Below are 23236 nucleotides of genomic sequence, written 5' to 3'. Positions count from 1 at the left end.
AGGTCGAGGTCAAGTGAAAACTGTCTGACAGACATGAGGACCTTGAAAGGTACGCACATATCAAATATAGTTATTCTATTACTTATAATAAGAGAGAATTCAACATTACAAAAAAATTGAACTTTTTTTTCAAGTGGTCACTGAACCATGAAAAAGAGGTCAAGGACATTGGACATGTAACTGACGGAAACTTCGTAACATGAAGCATCTATATACAAAGTATGAAGCATCCAGGTCTTCCACCTTCCAAAATATAAAGCTTTTAAGAAGTGAGCTAACACCGCCGCCGCCGCCGGATCACTATCCCTATGTTGCGCTTTCTGCAACAAAAGTTGCAGGCTCGACAAAAAACCATGAATGTGTATGAGCTTTAATATCTGGTTAACATCTATTGAATTACAAGTGGGGGGTACGCTTGGCAGGATCAGGCATGCTTTCTTCTTATCATATTCAATTTATAGTCTTAATCTCCTAATTTGACAATAAAAACTACATTTCTTCAGGCATTTCCAAACCTATAAGAACACTAAATGCCCAGAGACTTATTGGTGCTGCATAATTGAAGATGAACAAAACATAAATGTAAAAAAGTAATTTATGAAATAAATAATAAATTGCTGTAATGAGATCTATCCTCCATTTTCTTGTCAAGTTGGTTGTGTAAACATTTTTTTATAAGCAGTCCTTAGTTCTTGTTCTTGTTTAGCTATTCCATGTTTACATAACGTCAAATATTTCCTTGTTAATGTATCTGTAAAATAAAAATATAAATTCATATTTACAAACAGGCTTATTGTTTATCTGAAAATTATAATAAAAATAGATGTTAAAAAAAATCAGCTAATGTGGTCATCCTCTAACATGGTAAAAAAGGTTATTTTAAGTTTACTGACTATATATGTTAAGTTTGTGTGAGTGAAAAGGCTGAGTTTACACACAAACTCTGTAAAAAACTTTTATGACATATAGTTCAAATAAAATGCATTATCACATATTTGTTACAATGTAAGAATACGTTGGGTTTTGCATATGCAATAACCTCAAAATTGCCCGGGGCAAAAAAGACGATATTGATCTTGTGCCCTGATTCCAAATGACGTCACGTCATTGCGTCCTTAACGACACTTTTGTGATACAAAATTTAAAATTTTACCTGTTATGTTTTATTAAATTGTAATAATTGAACTTTGTGTCTCTATTCTGCAGAACTTAGATATGTGATAAATAGATTATAACATGTCTTTTCCATATTTGCCCTGGTATCATTCCTCGACCCATATCTGCCTTCGGCTAAAGCCTTGAGGCCGATATGGGAGTCTCGGGATGATACCAGGGCCAATATGGAAAAGGCCATGTTTTAATCTATACTTAATCAAATTGCTTGTTAGCACTGAGGGTAAAGATTGTTTTAATTATCAATGAGAAATCAATTAAATATTGCATTGTATAAAGCATTGGTTGTAGTTAATTCAACTGCAATATTAGAAAAAGGGAGATAATTTCAATTTTTCTAGATGACTTTCACAATGACATCAAGAAATTTTTAGAACAGATATTAGATTCCTGCACCTTGCAAAAGGTATGTTATTATCTTGATAAGTATAACATCCTTTTATGACTTGATTATCTGAGTGGGTTTTTTTTCATTGATAAATTTCTGGATCATTAAAAGTAGTGATAAGCCTTGGAAGATTTATATAACAAGTCATTCCTATAGGCTTTTGATTACATTTCATGCAATCTTTACCCAAGCACTATGCCCAGATGAAAAAAAGACTTCAGTTTTGCCGAGTAAGATTTTTACCTACATCTATCTGTAATGCTTTACAAAATAATATATACATTGCTTATTGTTTTAAACTTACATAATTACGTCCTGTATGTATGTGCTATTTTAAGCCTGGTTGGCAGATCAATAGACATGAAGAAGACATATCTTACACTAGAAAAGGATGATTGAGGTCAGGATTAATGGTTCAATTTGGTCCAGTACTTCGAGAAGATTTTTGTAAAAGATGATGGATGAGGAAGATGGCGGTCAGATGCCAAGTGAAAGCAATAGCTCATGATGGGCCTCATTTTGATGATTAATTGAAACAAATAATTGACATACCATTTTGTTTTGATTGCTGTAAATATTCTAAAGCTTCTTCATAATTCTTCAAATGATAACAAGCCACACCTTTCCTATACAAAGCTTTCACATTTCCCTTGGACGCCTCTAAGACATTGTTACAATGTTCTACTATCTTCTCATAGCTTGGTTCTTCTTGTTGTAACATGCAAGCTGAAAAAATATGCATTTTATTGAATTAGAATAAAGGTTAAATAATCTGCATTGTGAACCACTACTCTAATGCTCAATACTAAGTAAAATTTTATTAGAACTATTAAGTTTTGCAAAACTATGTTTAGACACATTAGAAAAAATATTGGAAAACTGGTCTGCAGACTAGTATTAGTTTGATGGATTGAGTGCCAGTCTTTTCAGCAATCCATCATGATGTACAATGTATATTTTTTACACTAGAGTTACTCCCCTTGGGACACACATACCTTGATACTTGTGTAGTATCAGTTTTAGTTAAGATTGTTTAAATGTTATTCTTTGTTGTATCTATGCTATTAATGATTATGTTCATAATTGAGCTTTCTTTAATAAAATATTTCGTATTTCGTATATTTGCAAGGTTAAAATTATCATTTTATTGATTAGTCTTGTGATATTTTGACCTGTTATTCAATTGTTGTTGGTAAATACATGTATCTGCTGTATTTGTTTTTAGTTTATATTAAGACAGTAGGATTGATTGAACATAATTGTACCACATTTTGTCATGTCTGGATCTTAGATTGTAAGATTATACAGTTTTGCAATGTTTTGTGATGGGAAAGGTGTTGCATAAACATGATAAATGAAATCTCTCATTTTAAATTTTGAAATCACTATTTGTATATAGTAAATTATCAGAGGCGGATTATGGGGGGGCCAGGGGGCCCGGGCCCCCCCTTTTTGGGAAAAAATTTTGTTGCTTATATAGGGAATCACTGAAGCGTGACTGGAGTGGGCCCCCTCTTAGGTCAGTCAGTGGGCCCCCACTTATGAAAATTTCTGGATCCGCCACTGATTATACAGAATTTCTAGAAATCCCAATAATTTATCCAATCTTCTTCTTCTTCTTTAGGTTTCTAGCGATCCTTCAATTATTGAAGATTATTCGCCGGGCGTCGACTATGAAATTTATAATTTACACTTTAGCAACAAAAATCAAAAAATAACAAAATCAAAAAAATCAACATAACGTATTTACATTTGAAAAAAATGAATTGTGATAAAACTATATATACATTTGATAACAAAATAGTTAGGGATAGAATATGGGGATGAGAGCAGATTCTGAGATCATACTCTTGAATCCCTGTACTGTACTGCATGATACTATTTGTTGTGACAGATGATTCCAATTTATAACAGATCGTGGATAAAATGAATATTTATAACTGTCTTTGGATGTTTGTATTTGCCTAAATGAGTGTGGATTGCTATGTCTGGTTCTATTGTCTAGTGGGATCAAAAGGTTATGTGTAGGGACTGCAACAATTTCATGTATAATTTTGTAAAAGAAAACAAGTCTGTATCGTAAGCGCCTAATTTCGAGTGGGTACCAATTTAGGTCTGTCATCATTTCAGTAACTGAGCTGGTGTTATGGAAGCGGTTGCATGAGAAGGGTGCTGCTCTTCTTTGAACTTTTTCGATTTGTGAAATTTGCTGTTTTGATGTGGGTCCCAAATTGTTGAGCAGTACTGTAATTTTGGTCGGACAAGAGCTTTATATGCGTGAGCTTTAACTTTCGGGGATGTTATTTTTAGGTTTCTACGAATAAATCCAAGGGACTGGTTTGCTTTTGATGTCATGTTATCGATATGTTTGTCCCATTTTAAATTTGATTGAAGAGTTAGGCCTAAATATTTTGTAGAGTCGACTTTTTCTAGAGAGTGATTGTGTAATTTATAAGTGAAGTCTAAAGGTTTCCGTTTTTGAGTTACACTGAGAATGTTGCACTTATCAGGGTGAAAATGCATGAGCCAGTCCTGCTCCCACCTGCCGGCCGCTTCTAAGTCAGACTGTAATTTAAGTGTGTCATCTGGTTTTTTAAATTCCCTAAAAATAATGCTATCATCTGCAAACAATCTTAATGTACTATGTTCAATATATTCTGCCAAATCATTAATAAAGATTAAAAATAAAATTGGACCAAGCACTGTGCCTTGAGGTACCCCAGATGTTACAGGAATTTTATTTGATGTTTCACCTTCAAGGACTACTGTTTGTGTTCTGTTTGTTAAGAAATCTTGAATCCAATGATATGCATTACAATTTATACCGTAGAAACCAATTTTATACATAAATCTCATTCAATGTTCAGCAAATATATTCAATATTTGATTTTGAATGATTTTCCTTTCATTCAAAGAGAGCATAGATGTAACAGAAGGGTCTAGATAATGAACCAGTAGTGACTATCACAAAGAACATCAACAACATGGTAGAATTAAAACATCAATCTTTAGGGCCAAGGATTTTTGTTAAATCAACATTAAATTTAGGACTCAGAGTATGAGATTTCCTGCAAATTTTTTACTAGATTATACATAAATTAGCATATGATTTCCTGTGAATTTATAAATCTGACTGCCAAAAAACTATTCTGGCAGTGATGCTGGCATGCTTCATGATAAACTGAAATTTTCCTGCATAAGCAAACCTTTAGCTCATCCATAAGCACCTGCCTCTCACTATATTACACATTAAGGTTTGGGTTTTTTAATTGTTGAAGGCAATACATTTTTTGTACATTGACAAGAATAATTTAACATCAAGAAGCGACAAGAAAACCTAGTACAGGTTAGCAATGGTACAAGATAACTATAATTAGTGCAGAATTTGTCCCATAGACAACCATACCACATCCTCATTCTAACATGTACAAAAAATGTATATTTAAAACATTGTACATGTACATGTATGAAGCCTAAACCCCAAACCAAATTGGAAATTAAGTATTTCAGTGTCAATCAACTGCCAGATTACAGTCTAGGCAATGCATAATTAAAATTCACCTGCTAAATTATTATAACAATCTGCCTTTAATGTATTTGTTCTATCTTTAACTTCTGTTGGAATATCTGTACTATCTGCCGACAGACCCATTAGGTTTCCTATATTCCTATTTTGACCCACAGCTTTCAGTTGAATTATTGCTCTGTGATATTTGCCAATGGCAACTTTATAATTTTTTGCTTTATATTGTTCATTGCCTTCCTTTTTAAATCGTTCTGCTGTTTCAATTTTTTCCTTGTCGCTGACGAGTTTAGGTTTTTCAGAACTTTCCATTTTTCACGTGTGGAAGTAAACAGGTAAACAACAATCTTGTTTTTGGTTGTCGTCATCTAAAACTTTTGTGAATAAGGAAATCAAAGTATATAATATTTTGATTCAACTATTTTAGAATTAAGGGAGTAAGTTCAATTTCTTTTTCAATCAATATGAATATCATTATTTATTGTTTCACTATAACGACAGACAAATACGTCATATTACCGCAAAGATAAATAATATAAAAGGGACAACGATGTACCAACTGATAGGACCGAAAGACACAACGCAATACTTGATGATAATTAATTGTATGCCAAGTATTTATTTTGCTTAATATTGATTAGATATTATTAAATAATTAAATTTTGAATAATATAGATAATTTTGTAAATTTTTATAGAACGGAAATCTGGCAGCGGCAATTTTTAAGCTTTATGATCAGAAACATTCAGTAGGCATGCATGTATATTAACATATACTTGTCAGCCCTAGCTTTCCCCTCCTGTCGAATAAATGGTCTGATAATAGCATTTTAGGATTAATAGAAATCGTTTATAACTAGAACCTGGGTTTTCGAACAAATGGAAGTTTTTAACGACCTTGACTGGCTATACAGCTCTTGCACGGTCGGCTCACCTGGGTTTTCCAGTAATGATGTAGCCTTTTATAGCCGACTATATGGTATTAGGTTTCCTCATGGTTAAAGGCCATAGGTTGCCTATACTTGCTTACATCGACTTTATTTGAATTTCGCTTTGGTGGATAGTTGTCTCATTGGCAATCATATGGTTTATTACAACATCTCCTTATTGTATTCACCTGAATAATCCAGTCGTAATATTCCACTGACCAACGACTATTTCTTTTACCTCTCAAATAAGGGAGATCATTTACGTCGCGGAGGGACTGAACTAGTCGGGATGCATTTTTATAGTAGTTTCCGTTCTCGAACGGAAGTCTACGACAGTAAACAAAATAAAACTGGGATCCAGTTAACATGCAATTTTTGTATGCTTTCTTTTAGACGCATTTGCTGTAACTAATTGATTAAAATTACTTAAATATATATATTCCATATGGAGGTTCTCCTACTTACAGGAGGCTTATACACCGAAGAAGAAACCGAGCGCCATCTTCTTCTTCTTCTTCTTTATGTAAATCCCTCCAGTGTTGGAGCACACACAGCTAGCTGTGTTTCCTTAACGGATTAGCTTTTAAAAATGTTAACATATCCACAAGTTATTCCAAATTGTAATGAAATCCTCCACCAGAACGTTGCACATGCACAAAATTTATTTACAGAAATGTACATATTATATACACGGATTACCCATTCATTATCCAGGTTCTGTTCCTCCGTTATCCAGGATGTAGATACGGTGATAAAAGTAATGTCTAGTTAAATAAGATCAATTAACTATTTTGGCTGTTGAATTCACTGGATAGAGTTAATGAATTAAAAGGTCTTCATTCATATAGGAGCCAAGAAGTGCAAGCCAAAATACTATGCATTTAGTGGATGCTACAGATGGTTATTTTCTATCTACTGTTGATATCTTTGTTAATAAGCAATGATATATTTGTGCGTTATAAGAGTTAGTTCTACATTGTACTCAAATTTTAAAGTCTTGCACGGTACACACGTTCAGGCTTGTATATATGGTGTATATTATAGTTAAGCAAGCAGATATTAACGTTCTAAATATTTATGCATAAACATCACACTAAAGTATTTTAATTACGGCAACTATTTTACTATTTATGACATATATCAGATATAGACACATGGTGGTAAATATTGTCATTAGTGTCTTTATGGGGAGCTGTGATACCCAGGGAAGTGTTATATCTCGGCTGATAGTCTCTTTTTGTGAATTTTATAGCAGTATATTCTGGACATATTTTCAATCTTTCCAAGTATTTCTGGGTTGTTCGGTATAATGTTCAGATTTGCGAAGCTTTGACAGTCTACTATAAGTGTACATATTGCCTCACGGTTACTGAAGTGAGTTGCCCATGTTGAATCAGATATAATACTCACTATAAAGTTCTTAATTGGAGTATATAATGCTATCCTGATGTTCATATACAATGGACAAGTTGTTAACACATGACATAGGTCTTCGTTTTCAGTTCTACAGTTTGGACAAATCGGGTCTACTTCGGCCTGGTTAAATCTGTGTCTATGAGCTTGTAATAGATAGGTTCCCGTTAACATGCGGCTTTTTGTAATTGCTTTTCTAATGTCCGAGACTGATGAAGAAACTGTAGCCCAAACAGGATGTGTGACACCTATTGTTAAGTTCGAAATTGTTAAATTTTGTAGAGTTGATTTTTCTTCACATTCTAGGCGTAGTTTGTTAGTCCAATGACCGTTTATTGCTGATTTTGTCCGTTTTTTCCATTCTATTTTTGAATACTTCTTTTCGCATAATTCCAGAAAGAAAGGTAGGTTGTTCATCTCTAAAATTTCTGCTGTTTTGGTGAAGAAGCTTGTTGATCTTCCGGACATATATTGACGCATAGCTAGTGATCTAATAGTTTCATTGTCGCTATTGAGAACACCAAATAAGAGGCTAAGTTGTCTTTTGTGAATTTCAGCAATAAGCGGTAGAGCTCCCAGAAGTAGGTATACTGATGCACATGTTGTCCTTTTCGGAAGAGACTGAAGTTTTCTCAAGGTATCGAGGTGGAAGCTTGAAAGAAGCGACGTTTCTTTAGAATTCACATGTAGAGTTTCAAGCCCGTACAGTAGCCTTGGTAGGACGTATGCTTGATAGATCCTATATGAAGTTTTAGGATTTAAACCATTTGAGCCATGTACACCAGTCTTTATGAGCGAGTATAATGTTCTTCTGGCTAAACTGATGCGATCATCTACATTTATTCGGGTTTCATCTTTTGTTGATCTTGTTAGCCCTAGGTGGGTTGTACGATCCGTACAATTTAAATCATTGTTCCCCATTTTAAAAGCATCGCTATCTTCAGGATCTTTAAGTCTATTTCCAGTCTTTATTATAACATTACTCTTTTGAGGATGGATGTTAAATCGATGGTCTTTTGAGTAGTTATCGACAATATTCAGCATTTCTTGCATTTCTTCGTCATAATGATCGTTAGCATAATACAACGATGACATTTAACACTGACTTCCACATTTTACTAATCGACATGTTACAAGTTACAAAACATCAATATACAAAAAGACAATTTACCAATAAAGAATTTTGAAATCTACAAGTTACAAATTGACAATAAACAAATGAAGAATATTGAATTTACAAAGATACAATTAAGTTACAAATTGACAATTTACGAATGAAGCATTATGAAATTGCACAGTTACAAGTAACAAACTAACAATTTACCGATTAAGAATGTTGAAACTACGTATACAAGGGTACAAGTTACAAATTGACAATTTACGAATTAAGCATTATGAATTTCACAGTAACAAGTTACAAATTAACAATTTAGAAATTACACAGTTACAAGTTACGAATTGACAAGTTACGAATTAAGAATTTTGACCCCGTTGGCTTTCCATAAATTATAGGTTAGTAATGAGAAAAACCCATGTCGTATTGTCAGTATATGTTTTATGGCAATCAATATGCGACACTTTAATAAACAAAATTTATTATTATATATAAAAGCTACACCGATATGAAAACGATGTGAAAACTAATGACCTAACTTATAACAATACAATTAAAACAATTCAAATATGACATTTTGAACAAACGAAAAGCTAGACTGTTGGCAATAGTTCTTAATAAAGCTTGTGTTGTTTCAACACCCAATAGATACAAGAAAATGTGGTATGAGTACATGTACATGTACAATGAGACTGTGACAACCCTCCATTCAAGTCTAATCAATAAAAAACGAGAAACGAGAAATACTTATGAACCAAATCAACAAACGGTAACCACTGTAACGAACAAGTTCCTGACTTAAGACAGCTGCAAAAGTGGTTGATCCATGGGGAACTATGGTTGGACATCCCCCCTTTATCCTGGGTTGGGAACCCCCTTTTTAATATGGCTGGATCCAGTCCTGTGCAAAAAAAATGCAGCGGATTTAAACATTTTACAACATAGAAAGACACACTATAAAATATCAATTGAAATGGCCGAACTTAATCAAAACACGTATTAAAACAAAACCAAATTAACACTGAACGAACACATTTGATCTATGACACAACGTAAAATTACAATTAATAAAAAAAAAAAAAAAAATCGGGGTGGGGTGGGGAGGGAGAAGTAAAACAAATTCAGAAAGACAATTATGACCTTGAACAAAATGCCATTAAATATAATAACGCCAATAAACGTACACGGGTAATTAAAATAAGTTTGTTGTAAGGGTTAATAAATGAATGTGTTTTTCCTGAGACATATATGTGTATATATGTCTCTGGTATTTAATAGTATACGAGAAAAAAAATGTATTTTCATACTAAATACTTAAAATATCACATTGGGCAAATATTAAAACTAGGAAAACGAGATATAACACAAATGTAGTAAACATTTAATAACAAAAATACATTACAAATTGCCGAATCAACACGAAAGTATGTTTGTCACAAATTTTTTTTTTAACCTAAAATCAAATAATGCAGTTGTGCCATACATTCATTCATCTTTGGGGAGCATATTTTTTTCAAGTACATTTTTTGATTCTTTTAAAATTCTTTGAACATAATTTTTTTGAAGATGCAAGTAAAATAATTAATTGTTTCTTGTTTCTTGTTGTTGGTGTTGTTTAAAAAAGAAAATCAGTTACCAGAAATGTCATTAAAACTATCCCACTGAAGAGACATGTATTGCAAGCCAGTAAACTAGTGGGTGACAGACGTTACAGTGAGTCATATGGGCTGACAAAACTTTTACTTTTTATTATTGGACTGGATTCAGTGGAGAAAATGATATTTGATAACAGATTGTAAATGTACAAAATGAAATGGTCAGTTTTTGTTGGAGGCCGGATTATGAATTCCATAACTCTATACTGGTGAAGGCTTGCTTTTACTCTCAGAAATTATTAAAAAGAACCAAAGGATATGGGGTATCTATCCATATCACAAAATCACTACATGCACACAAAAAATAACCACACAAAAAGCAAAGGTTTAATACATATGCATAATCTGTATGATGATGAGAAAAGAGCTTACATAGGCGCTTACCTACATGTATGTAACCGGAGGGGTTTTTACGTTGCATATTTTCTGTGTCAACTTTTACATATTATACCCCAGACCGTGTAAAGAGTAGGTATTGGAATCACGAGTCTCTGATCCTTCATATGTGGCATTGTAGAACTTAACACTAGCAAGCTTTCATAGTTTATTATAATAAATTACAATTTAGCAAATATCAACAATATTATAAAGATAAAAGTAAATAGTTAAAACTCACATAAAAGTGACAAAATATGGTGAGGTCTGTGCAAGACCAGCAAGACTGAAGAATGAAATCTCACGAAAAAACAATGTTTTCTTAACAACTAGTATTCAAACGAAACGTTCTCATTTACAGAGACATATGATAATTGTATTATATGTCGCTGTCATTGCGTAAACCCCTGAGGGTTTACGCAGTATATATTGGACGAGTGATGTAGTATTTCGGAACACCGGATATTATTCGGAACACTTCTGCTCTTTCCATGACCATTTTTCAAATACATGCGCAATAGCTATAACCACCTTTCAAATACATGCGCAATAGCTTACTAATCTGTTGAATATGCATTAGCATCTTAAGTTGCTATAGAGATATTTTACGTATGCTCTGAAACTAAATATGATTATGCATTAGCATCTTAAGTTGCTATAGAGATATTTTACGTATGATCTGAAATTAAATATGATATAATATTTTCTTGCACACAATCAAGCTGCTTTTATTAACCTGCATGCGTAGTAATTAGAGTCAAACGATGTAACCAGCTGTGTTTATATATAAGATAAGGTTTCATGTAAACAATGCGCTTTATATTCTGAACGAGAATAATTAAAATTAAAATCTTTAGAAAGAGTTCTAGTAGCATTTTATTTTAGTTTTATGTTTAGTGAAGATGTACATGTTGTAAAAAGCAAGCTATTTACTTTTTTATACTGAAATTAAAGTCTTACTTGCATATGATTAAATTACAGTTATTTTTTTTTTTATTATTAAATATAGCAACTTTAAAAAAAAAAAATATTATTAAAAATGTAATTAAATAGATATTGAATATGAAAAAACTAATATAAAACGGAAACCTACAACTAAATTATATTTAAAAAAAAATACACTTGACTATGCGAATGTTTTGTCGTTTTTCGTTGGTTAATATAATATATGCAAACATTAATTTGTTTCTAACTTCAATCTGTTCAAGCGATTTATTTTTTCTACGATTATAAAAAGTATGTTTTTCATCAACAATTATTGAAAATTCAAATAGGATCAGAAAAGAATTATTAAACGATGTTTTGCATCTGTAGCAGTTAGACAATAACAACAAACACCTTAAAACTTTAGTTAGTTACAATTGCACCCTTAAAGTGCCGCTTTAATTACGATCAAAATCTTAAAATTAACCATGCATGTAATTTCGGTAGACTAAATAGGGTCAGTGATAAGATATCAATTGTCTATTTTTAGTTACCGAGTGATGACAGATGCAGATAGAGATAAGAACAAATACTTTCTATTTATAGTTACCTTAGCCGCAAATATTTTCTATTTATAGTTAGCCTACCTTATTTATCCAGGGAACTAATTATCACTTCTGAAGTATTTAATTTTAAAATGTTCCTCTTTATAAAAACAAAATAGTTATTTTTTTTAAAACAATCAGAAAATGAATTTTCGGCTTAATAGATTATGTATAAATTTGATATTTAGGTTTTTTAAGCATGTAAAATAATTTTATGAAATTTTTAAGTTTATTTTATTAATGAAATTTTTTATTTTTATTTTTATCAAAACAACAAAGCTTTGTGTGATCATTATGATAATGTACTGATATAAACGTGTTCTCTATAAATTAATTAAAAGCTCCTGGTCAACAGTTCTCATAAATGTGTAAACTAAACTTTCTCTGATGTCTTATATAAGCGCCACGGTGTATGGGTTGTACGTGTTTGTTTGTGGTGTTAAATTAGTCTTGCAAAACAAATCGGTTGTTGGTTAATTGCGTAAACCTAGACAGCAATAAGACACGAAAAGTGAAAAAGTCGGATTACAATCCTCAATTATCTGGAATGTCCTATCATTGTCTGAACGCAGTCGTTTAAATTCGTAACAGATAGGCTACGGGTCGGGAATGGTCTTGATAGTTCGGCGAAGCACCCCGACATTTAGGTGCGTCCCGTAACATTCGGGGAACTCAGCCGACTTTGTCTAGCCGGATGACAAGCGTGACTATGTCGTGGCAGATTCTGCTGTATCGGATAAAAATTCTAACATTGTTCTGTGTTTTCTGGACGGTGTCCTGTGGAACGGGAATGATCTGGAGAAATTTTTCATTGGTGTTTTTCTGCCGATTGAGTCCAGATTACATCCAGATCTAGTCGATTTCAAACCGTCTTTGCCGAAATCGTTCCGGAACAGTCCTGTTATTAATACGAAATTCGCCAATGATACCCACCTCAGAGTCCCGACAATTACAGAATACAATACGACTGAGACCAGACAAAGACGTTTGCAATGAGATAGAGAGGATCGTGATAGAATTCCGTTCCGACAGTACCTGATCATCCCGAGTATGTCGACAGTTTTCGAACGGATAACTTCTGTCAGCATCGGTTCACTGTCTGGTCACTGTCTGATCTCTGTCGGATTACATTCGGTAGAATCGGGATGCAGTTGTGACCAATTCGGTCGAATTTTACTTTGCGAAAGATACAAATCGGATTAGAAGCGGATTGAGAACGGGATTATCGTGAAAAAATTCTCTTGGAAACGGTTGAATATCGACGCTTCCTGAACAATATCTGATTGTTGTCGTGATTAATTAATTAAAGTTTGAATTTCCTTCCACGATTCACAGGATCTTGATCAGACTTTTGACAAATTTTAATTGGGAATGGTCCTGTCAAGGACGGCAGTAAAAATCGTGAATGTGTGATCACAGCTTTAGCGAAAATATATCAACCCACATTGAATTGTAATTTCATTAAGTAAACAATCAATGTCAGTTTTTAATTCTTATACCACAAATTATATAAAACAATACATCTTAAGTAAACAATTATCTAATATTTAATACCAAACAAGCATTTGGGTTTACGATTGCATTTCTTTTTTTAAAGAAAGCAACTTGTTTATAAATTGTTTAAAAACTCTACAGCAAATTTAGTAGGTTGTGGTTATGCTTTAAAACTAGCTCGTTGGTTTTCAGATCTACTCGAAGACTTTTTTACGGAAAAAATCACGATCACAAAGGCGCTTGAAGTACCGGTACACATGTGAATTTCTTAATTTTCATTTTGACAGCTGTAATTCACAAACTCCAGGATGGCTGACGCGATGAGGGCCCAAGTAGGTGCTTTGCTAAAGGGAATTGACAGGTAAGACACGATAATACGAAAGTGGTAAAGTTTTTCAAAACCGGCGATTCTGATTTTGTCTCGTAAAGAAAATGACACTGCAGCCCTTTTTAGATGTTAGACCAGAAACAAACCTGATACTAAACCCCTAACGGGAAGGATTGTGCCTGATATTCATATGATGAAATCATAATCTTTCAATCAGTTTAATTGAAGTCTGGAGCTGGCATGTCAGTTAACTGCTAGTAGTCTGTTGTTATTTATGTATTATTGTCATTTTGTTTATTTTCTTTAGTTACATCTTCTGACATCAGATTCGGACTTCTCTTGAATTGAATTTTAAATGTGTGTATTGTTATGCATTTACTTTTCTACATTGGCTAGAGGTATAGGGGAGGGTTGAGATCTCATAAACATGTTTAACCCTGCCGCATTTTTGCGCCTGTCCCAAGTCAGGAGCCTCTGGTCTTTGTTGGTATCGGGACTGTTCGCCCTAATAACATGTTCGCTCTAGGTCCGTTCGCTCTGAGTTCGTTCGCCCATAGAGTCCGTTCGCCCTACTATAAAAATATCAATATTCAGGGCATTGAAGTTGAATAAACTTATTCAGATATTTCTATGGTATATATATCATGTATATTCTTGAAATTTATGAAAACATTGAAATATTTAAAAGTTTATGGCTTGTTTATTAGGATCATTAATTGTTCAATGACAAAATAATTCTGATCACTGATTATTGTGATACTTGTCTTTTGATGGAATAATAATAAAAACAAACGTTTTATTTAGATAAAATATTCAGCTTGAAATCAATAAAAACAATGATGTACAAACTATAAATTATGAAACCGACTTACAAGTTCATTTATTTATACCTTAAGACTAGTAATACTGCATACATTCGTGATTGACTGAATACAATTATTTTGTTAACAAATATCAATAAAAATAAATAAATTCCAGTATTCTACTCTGCAAAGGGAAAATGATAAATTGATTGCGGCAATATAAATATTCTGTCAATTTTTCAACAAACTTTAACATATTTTGTTCAAATACTTAAAACAATGCGACTAGACAACAATTTGAAAAAAATAAATATCAGGGCGAATGGACCCTAGGCGAACAGGTACAAAATGTATCAGGACGAACAGGTACTAGGGCGAACATAAATTAGGGCAAACGGACCCGGATTCGGCTTTGTTAGTCTTGTATTTTTTTAATTTTAGTTTTTTGTGTACAGTTCAGAAATTAGTATGGCGTTCATTATCACTGAACTAGTATATATTTGTTTAGGGGCCAGCTGAAGGACGCCTCCAGGTGCGGGAATGTTTCGCTACATTGAAGACCTGTTAGTGACCTTCTGCTGTTGTTTTTTCTATGGTCAGGTTGTTGTCTCTTTGACACATTTCCCATTTCCATTCTCAATTTTACTGATTAAGATATTTTATCAAAATTTTCTGTTCCTCATATTACCAAACATCCTCTTGAAAGCATATACTTCCATGATCTGTACAGCTAATCAATCTTTTAATGAATTAAATGTTATCAGAGTTCTTGAAACTTAATATTTTTCTGTCTTTTTTTCTTTTACATACAAAATTTGTGTAGAGAATCAGAGTCCCCTATTTACGGTAGAAAATCAGTAAAAAATAAATAATCAGGAAAATTTCCCGAAATTTTCATTCTTCTTTTAGCTGGAACACTGTTTACATGTTTTAAGAACTCAAAATCGTTAACTTTTTTTCAGACATTTTTAATTTGCACATTTGCACAGAAATGTACTTCCTTTCAGTTGTGTCATGAGACTTTGAGTAGTCTAGTAAAATATAGAAACTCCAGGAACACAATAGTCAATACTAATTTCATTTTTTAATATTTCTTTGTCTAATATGAATAAATGTTACCTGATGATCGCATTTACTTGTTTACCTTGAATATGATGTCTTAACTTATATAACGTCATAACATAAATCCCAAACAACAGAACCAAAATCGGAAACGTTACAGTATTTCGGGTTTTTTTTTGGAAGTTTAAATATGTTTGAATTTTTAAAAAAACAATTCATACAGACTTTGTCCCCTTTCACAGGTAATGCCTGCCTCATATTAGTATTGACAGCAGTGCCATATTGCCAAACTTACTGGTCTTACTAATAATTTTGAGTTCCTACATTTGTAATGAGATACATTATGTACATGTATGACGATGGTGACCTGTAGTTGTTAATTTCTGTGTCATTTGGTCTCTTGTGCATGTTGTGAGAAGTTGTCTAATTGGCAATCATATCACATCTTCTTTTTTACATGTATATTGAAAATGGAAAATAATATACATGTAAAATTCAGAAAAAGTGTTTTTTTAAATCTGAAATTGGAATCAAACCATGTTATGTACATTTAGTTGATTTATATAACTGCCTTGTAGCATTCTCCTTGTGAGTTGGAGAGATCATTGATTAATCCCTGAGCTGGTTGGACTAAAGACTTTGTCCAAATATTACATTAAAATTAATTAAGTTCAGTATATTTATGTCACTCAAGTTTCAACTCAATTTTGGAAATGGCAAGACTGAATCTGACAACCTCATCCCCTGTGCAATTGTCAATTATAGTTACTTTTGTAAGCACTTTATTAAGATGATTGTATCCCACTTTTGATGGAAACCATTTTTCTCATTTGGAGATCTAGATGATCCATAACAATTTATTGACATTTTGTTTTATTACAGATACAACCCTGAAAATCTAGTAACTTTGGAAAAATATATAAACATGCAAGCTCAAGAAAACACATATGACTTGGAAGCTAATCTGGCTGTTTTAAAATTGTAAGTATATACATGTTTCTAACTTTAATTTCTATATACATAACTTTTTACTAATCAGGACATGGATGGAGAGTTGTCTCATTGGTACTTATACCACATCTTCTTGTTTCTAAATGACACATTCGACATAAGCTGTAGTGTATATACATGTGAATAGTGTAAATTAGAATACTGCAGATTTATTTATATTAGTGGATACCAATTTTCTGGGATTGATGAACAATTGCATTTTCGTTCATATTTGATTTCATGATTTTGAAGTGATGATATAATGATTTAAAAATATGAAGCAGCTAAAACAGTCCATTGGCCATGGGCTCACTTTAAGACTGGTTTCTTTTCAAACTTCAGCTACTGTTCACATTTAGTTAAGCCGTTTCTTTGTAAATGAACCAGATTAACATGTAGATACAACCAGGTTAATATCAATATCATTATAACCTTTTCAAGATGATCAATATCATTATAACCTTTTCAAGTTGATCAATATCATTATAACCTTTTCAAGTTGATCAATATCATTATAACCTTTTCAAGATGATCAATATCATTATAACCTTTTCAAGTTGATCAATATCATTATAACCTTTTCAAGTTGATCAATATCATTATAACCTTTTCAAGATGATCAATATCATTATAACCTTTTCAAGTTGATCAATATCATTATAACCTTTTCAAGTTGATCAATATCATTATAACCTTTTCAAGTTGATCAATATCATTATAACCTTTTCAAGTTGATCAATATCATTATAACCTTTTCAAGATGATCAATATCATTATAACCTTTTCAAGTTGATCAATATCATTATAACCTTTTCAAGTTGATCAATATCATTATAACCTTTTCAAGTTGATCAATATCATTATAACCTTTTCAAGTTGATCAATATCATTATAACCTTTTCAAGATGATCAATATCATTATAACCTTTTCAAGTTGATCAATATCATTATAACCTTTTCAAGTTGATCAATATCATTATAACCTTTTCAAGATGATCAATATCATTATAACCTTTTCAAGTTGATCAATATCATTATAACCTTTTCAAGTTGATCCATCATACATCTCATTAACTGTCTGATTTCAAACCAAGAAACATACAGGAATAAAGTATCAAAAAAGTATATAGATTACAGTATTTTTTTAAAGCACCTTTGCCATTGGATTATAAACAGTACTGTTTTAGTACACATTGGGCCTAAATAAATAAATATTCTTTGTTTCCCCAATCCCGACCCTGCCAAGCCAGGTGTGGGTCGGAAGGTACTAGGGAAATAATTTTATTTTTTCCAAAAAGCTTGAACAACATTGGACGATCCTGCAAGCCTGAAAATCGGAAATGAATAAAATAATATTTGACTTAAATTGACAATAAAATTTTATTAGTAGCACTGTTTTTACAGGGTCGGTCGGGATTGGGGAAACAAACAATATTTTATTTTAGGCCTTGTTGTTATCTCATTATTGTATATTTTGTTTTCAGGTACCAGTTCAATCCAAACCATTACCAGACCACTGTAGCAGCTCAGGTTCTACTAAAAGCTTTGACAAACCTGCCTCACACAGACTTTACATTGTGTAAATGTTTAATAGACCTTAATAAGGTATGCACAAATGGTTATAGGAATCATCTGTCAATAAAAAAAGTGCTAATATTAATAAACCAGTTTCTTAGTACGTTAAGCTTTTATCTTGAATCTTGCAAAATGTTCTCAAAAACTTCAAGATTAAAAATCTGCCATTAACACAAAATTCTCCAATAATCCTGAATGGGAAAACATATTTCTTATTTTAATATTTTCTGGTAATCGAAAAAGGGGAAAATCAGTTGCATGAAAAATGCTCATGTATTTTGAAATCTTTGTGTTTTTCAAAGGATACAATAAAATATATATACAATTTAGTTTTTTACTGGTATTGGAATAAAATGTTGTAAATGTGAAACAGCTTCATTTAATTTTTCCTGAGCTTTTTGGATTTTCACTGAGAATATTCGTTTTCACCAACTAACATTTATTGTACAAGTTCTTGAAACAATGTAGATATTATTTATCACCTCTCAAGAAGAATCAGTCATTGGTTTTCTATAAGATGTTTTATGGACGGTTTTTGTCCCTCTTTTTTTTTACTCAATTGGAAAATTATTTACACCCCTTTTATTTTAGCACATGAATGAATTATGCTACATTTCATGCCTTAAAACCTCAAGACCTTTTATTGTTTACTTCAGAAATAATCACATTTTACAACAGTTAATAAATATTAATCTATATTTTAGTAATTTCTCTACATTTTGTGTTTAAATTTCATCATTGTGCAAATTCATGTACCCTATGCATTGTGCATTTATAAAAAAAAATAAAAATTTTAACTCATTTTGTTTTAGCAAGAAGAAGAGCCTATCATGAAGGTGATGCATATTGCCGAGATGTTGGAGATGTGTCAGTTCAAAAGTTTCTGGGTAGATATTTGTTGTACAGTGGGGGTCTCATTGGGGGGTTCCAATCCCGGATCCCGCTTACTGTTTTGTCAGATTCCCATATCCCGCTTACACTATGTACGTAAGCAATTCTCATTTTTTGTCATTTCCCGGGTCCCGCAAGACCTCATTTCCCGTTTTCACGCCACAATAATTTGACTTTCATGTGTCACGCTTACAAAGAATCGGCAATCCCGCGTCACGCTTAGACCCCAATGAGACCCACTACAGTTGTTACTGAATAGATATAAAGAGATATATGGTATAGGTCGGTAAGACAGCATTTCAATCAGACAAATTACCAAAAAGACATAAAGGGCAACAATCAGGGGAACCTTATCAAAGATACCAGGTTCATAATTTTCTAGGCCAGATGTGTGTTTTCTCTACAAAAGATTCATCAGTGACGCTCGTATAAAAAAAGTGCCCAAATAAAGTTAAAACTTGAGTCTTCATTAGACATGTCTATACAGTATTAATGGTCCTAAGTCTAAAAAAGTAGTGTACTTGTTTTTATAGTCTTTTCAAACTGGATTTTAAATTTTTTTTGTTGTTTGTTTTATTGGTTTCTTATGTTTACTTTTCAGGAATGCCTAAAAATAGACCAAGAACTAAGTACCAGTGTTCATGTTATAACAGGTTTTGAAGACAGCATAAGAAAATGTAAGTTGGAATGTGTTATATAAGTATCAGGGATCTCCATGACCTGTTTTATGATTGTTCTCCTGGACCTATTTTGATCTTCTTAAAGTGTCCGCCCTGTTATTTCATAAGGGTCATTTGATTTCTTTCTATAATATTTTAGATCCATACAAACATAGATTCTAATAGAATAGTAGCTCTAGATAACTAGTGTAAAACAGTTGAAAGTTTGGATAGATTAAACTTCTTTTTCATGTTTTTTTTCAGTTGTGTGCCATGTTGTCAGTACCACATACCAGACCATACCATTTGATACACTCACAGAATTACTAGGCAATATACCAGGTAAGGTGCCAGTACTATAAATACTTGTATATATCTTTTTTCTAAGTCAATTGATTGAAATTTTGAGATAGCACAGTAAAACAATTGAATGGTTGTCATTTACCGTAATTTGTTTAGGGCTATCCCAAAATTTATTGTGTGTGGTTATTTGAAGAAAAGTTTAAAGGAAACATCTAATTAAAATTTATGCATGGATGGGTCAAATAAAAGGTGTCTTCCGACCCCCCCCCCCCCCCCCCTCCCCATACATTTTTTTTTGGAACAGGCCTTATTGTTTAACAAATATTGGTATAAAAACAATATTGATGTACATTCAAATTTTGGGAGTCTCAATGCTATTGCATAAAAAAGTATAAAAAGAAACTACTCAATAAAAATAAATACAAATGTCTTCTTCCTTATCATTTAATTTTCTAGATTTTTATTGGTACATTAATTAATTTTAATCCTAGAAATTTTCATATTTGTCTGCTTTGGACTCAAAATAAAAAGTGTAATTGTTTTATTTTGTAGAATCTCAAGTGAAACAATGGATTTCAAAATATGGCTGGTCCTTACAGAATGATGGAAATATTTACATCACAAACCAAGAGGAAAATATCAAAACAAAAAACATCACAGAGAAAATTACATTTGAAAGTAAGTAATATAACAGAAAAAAATAATAAAGTTAATATTCCGAACACATGGAGATCAGGAGTGGTGTCCTCGTGTTATTTGTAAATAATATTATTTAGAAGGCGTAAAACACAATCGAAATTTTTTGCTGACACAGCTTGGCAAAATTTTGAAAGTCACACCCCGGTAACATTGAATCCTGAAGGAAAATAGTACATATACATTCTTGTCTTTCAAATGATTGGCTATGAGTTTTCCTGAAGGAGGTAAATCTGGTACAGTGAAACCTGTCCATACCGAACACCCACGGGACTTTGCGTTTTGTTCGGTTTTCACAGGTGTTCGGATTGTAGAGGTAGACGGAAGTCGACACCAAAATAATTTTGGCAGGAATAATAGGTGACACAACAGCCGACAGTTTATGTTTGTGTTGATTTAGATGTAAATGTAAAAATAAAAGAAGATAAAATATAGACGTTTTGCTACATTTTTGTTTATAAATCAAACGCCACTCCGTCAACCACGCTCGTCATTTGGAGGTGTCCGACGTGGAGCGATTTTGCTTTTTATAATTATTTTCTCATCCGTTAATTCACTGACCAATTCAGATTCACAGTCACTGTCATACATGACGATTCCGTAGTTGAATCAGGAATGTCATTGTGCATACCAGTTCTCGGACTAAACTGGTCACCCGCTGATTGATACTCCGGCACACGATAACAGTGAAACAACAGCAGGATTCCAGTTTATTCTCGGACTTTATCGTTGCTTAATAGCTAACGGAAGTCTTCGGGAGCATTCGAATCAAATATATAGGGCCTCTAAAGGGAATCCAGCAATCGAAATCCATTGACCTTGTTGTGTTGCACGACTTCTTAATCCGGCTTTAAAACTATTATTCAATTAAACAGTTTAGCTACAGGATGGCAGTTTCGATTTTGTGGCCGTAATTATTTGAGTAAGGTGCATTTAATTGATCTGAGGGAAAATTCCTTTCTTGTCATTATCGGCGATAGGGTAGCTGACCAGTTTAACGTTTCTTTACAAACAAATCACTTTATACATGGACACAGACATGCTTATTAGTTTGTAATAACAACTCACAAGTTCATTAAACCTCAAATACCTTCGGGGATACTCTGCCATACTGTGTTTGTTTAATTAAATCATGCAAATAATTAATTATATTTTATTGTTTTGATTGGTATTGATCGATTTTGACAGGTAATTTTTAGATATCAATTTACTAACGAGCCTTCAAAAAGCGTTCGGAATTCGGTGTTGACAGGGTTCGGTTTTTTCAGGTTAGATTAACGTTAATTGATAGGGAAATTTTGTGGGACTTTGAAAATTGTTTGGTTTAAACTGAAATTCGGTTTTATCAGGGTTCGGTTTACCCAGGTTTCACTGTATCACAACAATGAAAATCACAAAAAAGCTAAATAAAATGAAATTGTATTACACAGAAAATACATTTGATAGAATTGTAGGTCACGGAAAATATTTCAGATTAGTTTACCATTTCTATGCTGAATTGTGTGTTAACTATCATCCTCTCATACTCAAGCTGAGTCACAAATAATGTGTTAGAATAGTGTTGGTCTGATACAAAGCAGGGTTCATATTCATACCAAATCAATATATCCTTATCCCTGAATATGCATGGTATATTTTTTCACCTGTATAATACATTGTATTTTTTTGTGGTCAAAGAATTAAATGACACCATTCATCCCTTTAAGACTTTAATTCACCATGGCAATTAAAACTATTTTGAATGCTAAAACTTTTTATTTCTGTTTTTCTTATGTTCTTATTTTATTCCCCATTCTGCTAATATATATATATATATAGCCATGCACAGTCTCCATTAAAAATTGTTAAAGATGTGAAAAGTTGTTATTCTTTTTTTCAGGTGTTGCAGGTATAATGGCAGCCTATAAGTAACGAAAGGACATGTGATTTATGTGGACTAATGTTATATGTGTCATCTTACTGTCATAAAATAATCAGAAATTTGATAATTAAAAAACATTAAACATTAACTGTGATTTTAACTTAAGCAGATTTTCAGCTGACAGAATAATTGATTTTCATCATCGGCAGATACAAACTTAACCTTTATGTATGAAATAGGGAAATGTAAAAAAAATAGGTACATGTTATTCCCCATTTATTCTGTCTGTATAGTGTGCAAGTAGCCTGCCCTGTCATCCTCAAATCTACCATGTATCCTGACTCTTCAGGGGTTAAAAAATCCACTAGCCCGACGCCCGGGACTAGATCATTTACGCCTCGGGCAATTAAAATGTGGAATCCGATATGCCCGACGGACTAGTAGAAAAAAATTCTTGACGTTTCCAAAATAGAAAG

At 32.5% G+C, this 23236-nt stretch overlaps 2 protein-coding genes across 2 annotated transcripts; one reads left to right on the top strand and one right to left on the bottom strand.

Moving 5' to 3' along the window:
- Positions 1-577: 577 nt before the first annotated feature.
- LOC139515713 (tetratricopeptide repeat protein 9C-like) lies at positions 578-5445 on the bottom strand. The gene is made up of 3 exons (XM_071305376.1): positions 5123-5445; positions 2114-2287; positions 578-751 (listed from the first exon to the last, which is right to left on the bottom strand). Exons 1-3 carry the CDS (start codon positions 5394-5396, stop codon positions 648-650), a joined length of 552 nt encoding a protein of 183 aa, XP_071161477.1. The 5' UTR covers positions 5397-5445; the 3' UTR covers positions 578-647.
- An 8347-nt stretch (positions 5446-13792) lies between these two features.
- Positions 13793-22906, top strand: LOC139515712 (eukaryotic translation initiation factor 3 subunit K-like). Its single transcript, XM_071305375.1, has 8 exons — positions 13793-13953; positions 16668-16766; positions 18260-18380; positions 19163-19237; positions 19843-19918; positions 20165-20242; positions 20756-20881; positions 22779-22906. The coding sequence occupies exons 1-8, from the start codon at positions 13901-13903 to the stop codon at positions 22808-22810; spliced, it is 660 nt and encodes a 219-aa protein (XP_071161476.1). The 5' UTR covers positions 13793-13900; the 3' UTR covers positions 22811-22906.
- The last annotated feature ends 330 nt before the right edge of the window (positions 22907-23236 follow it).

The sequence above is a fragment of the Mytilus edulis genome, chromosome 3 (assembly GCF_963676685.1).
Source record: "Mytilus edulis chromosome 3, xbMytEdul2.2, whole genome shotgun sequence".
Taxonomy (NCBI): Eukaryota; Metazoa; Mollusca; class Bivalvia; order Mytilida; family Mytilidae; genus Mytilus; species Mytilus edulis.
Note: the sequence above shows the minus strand (reverse complement) of the source record. Positions and strands in the feature narration are given on the sequence as shown.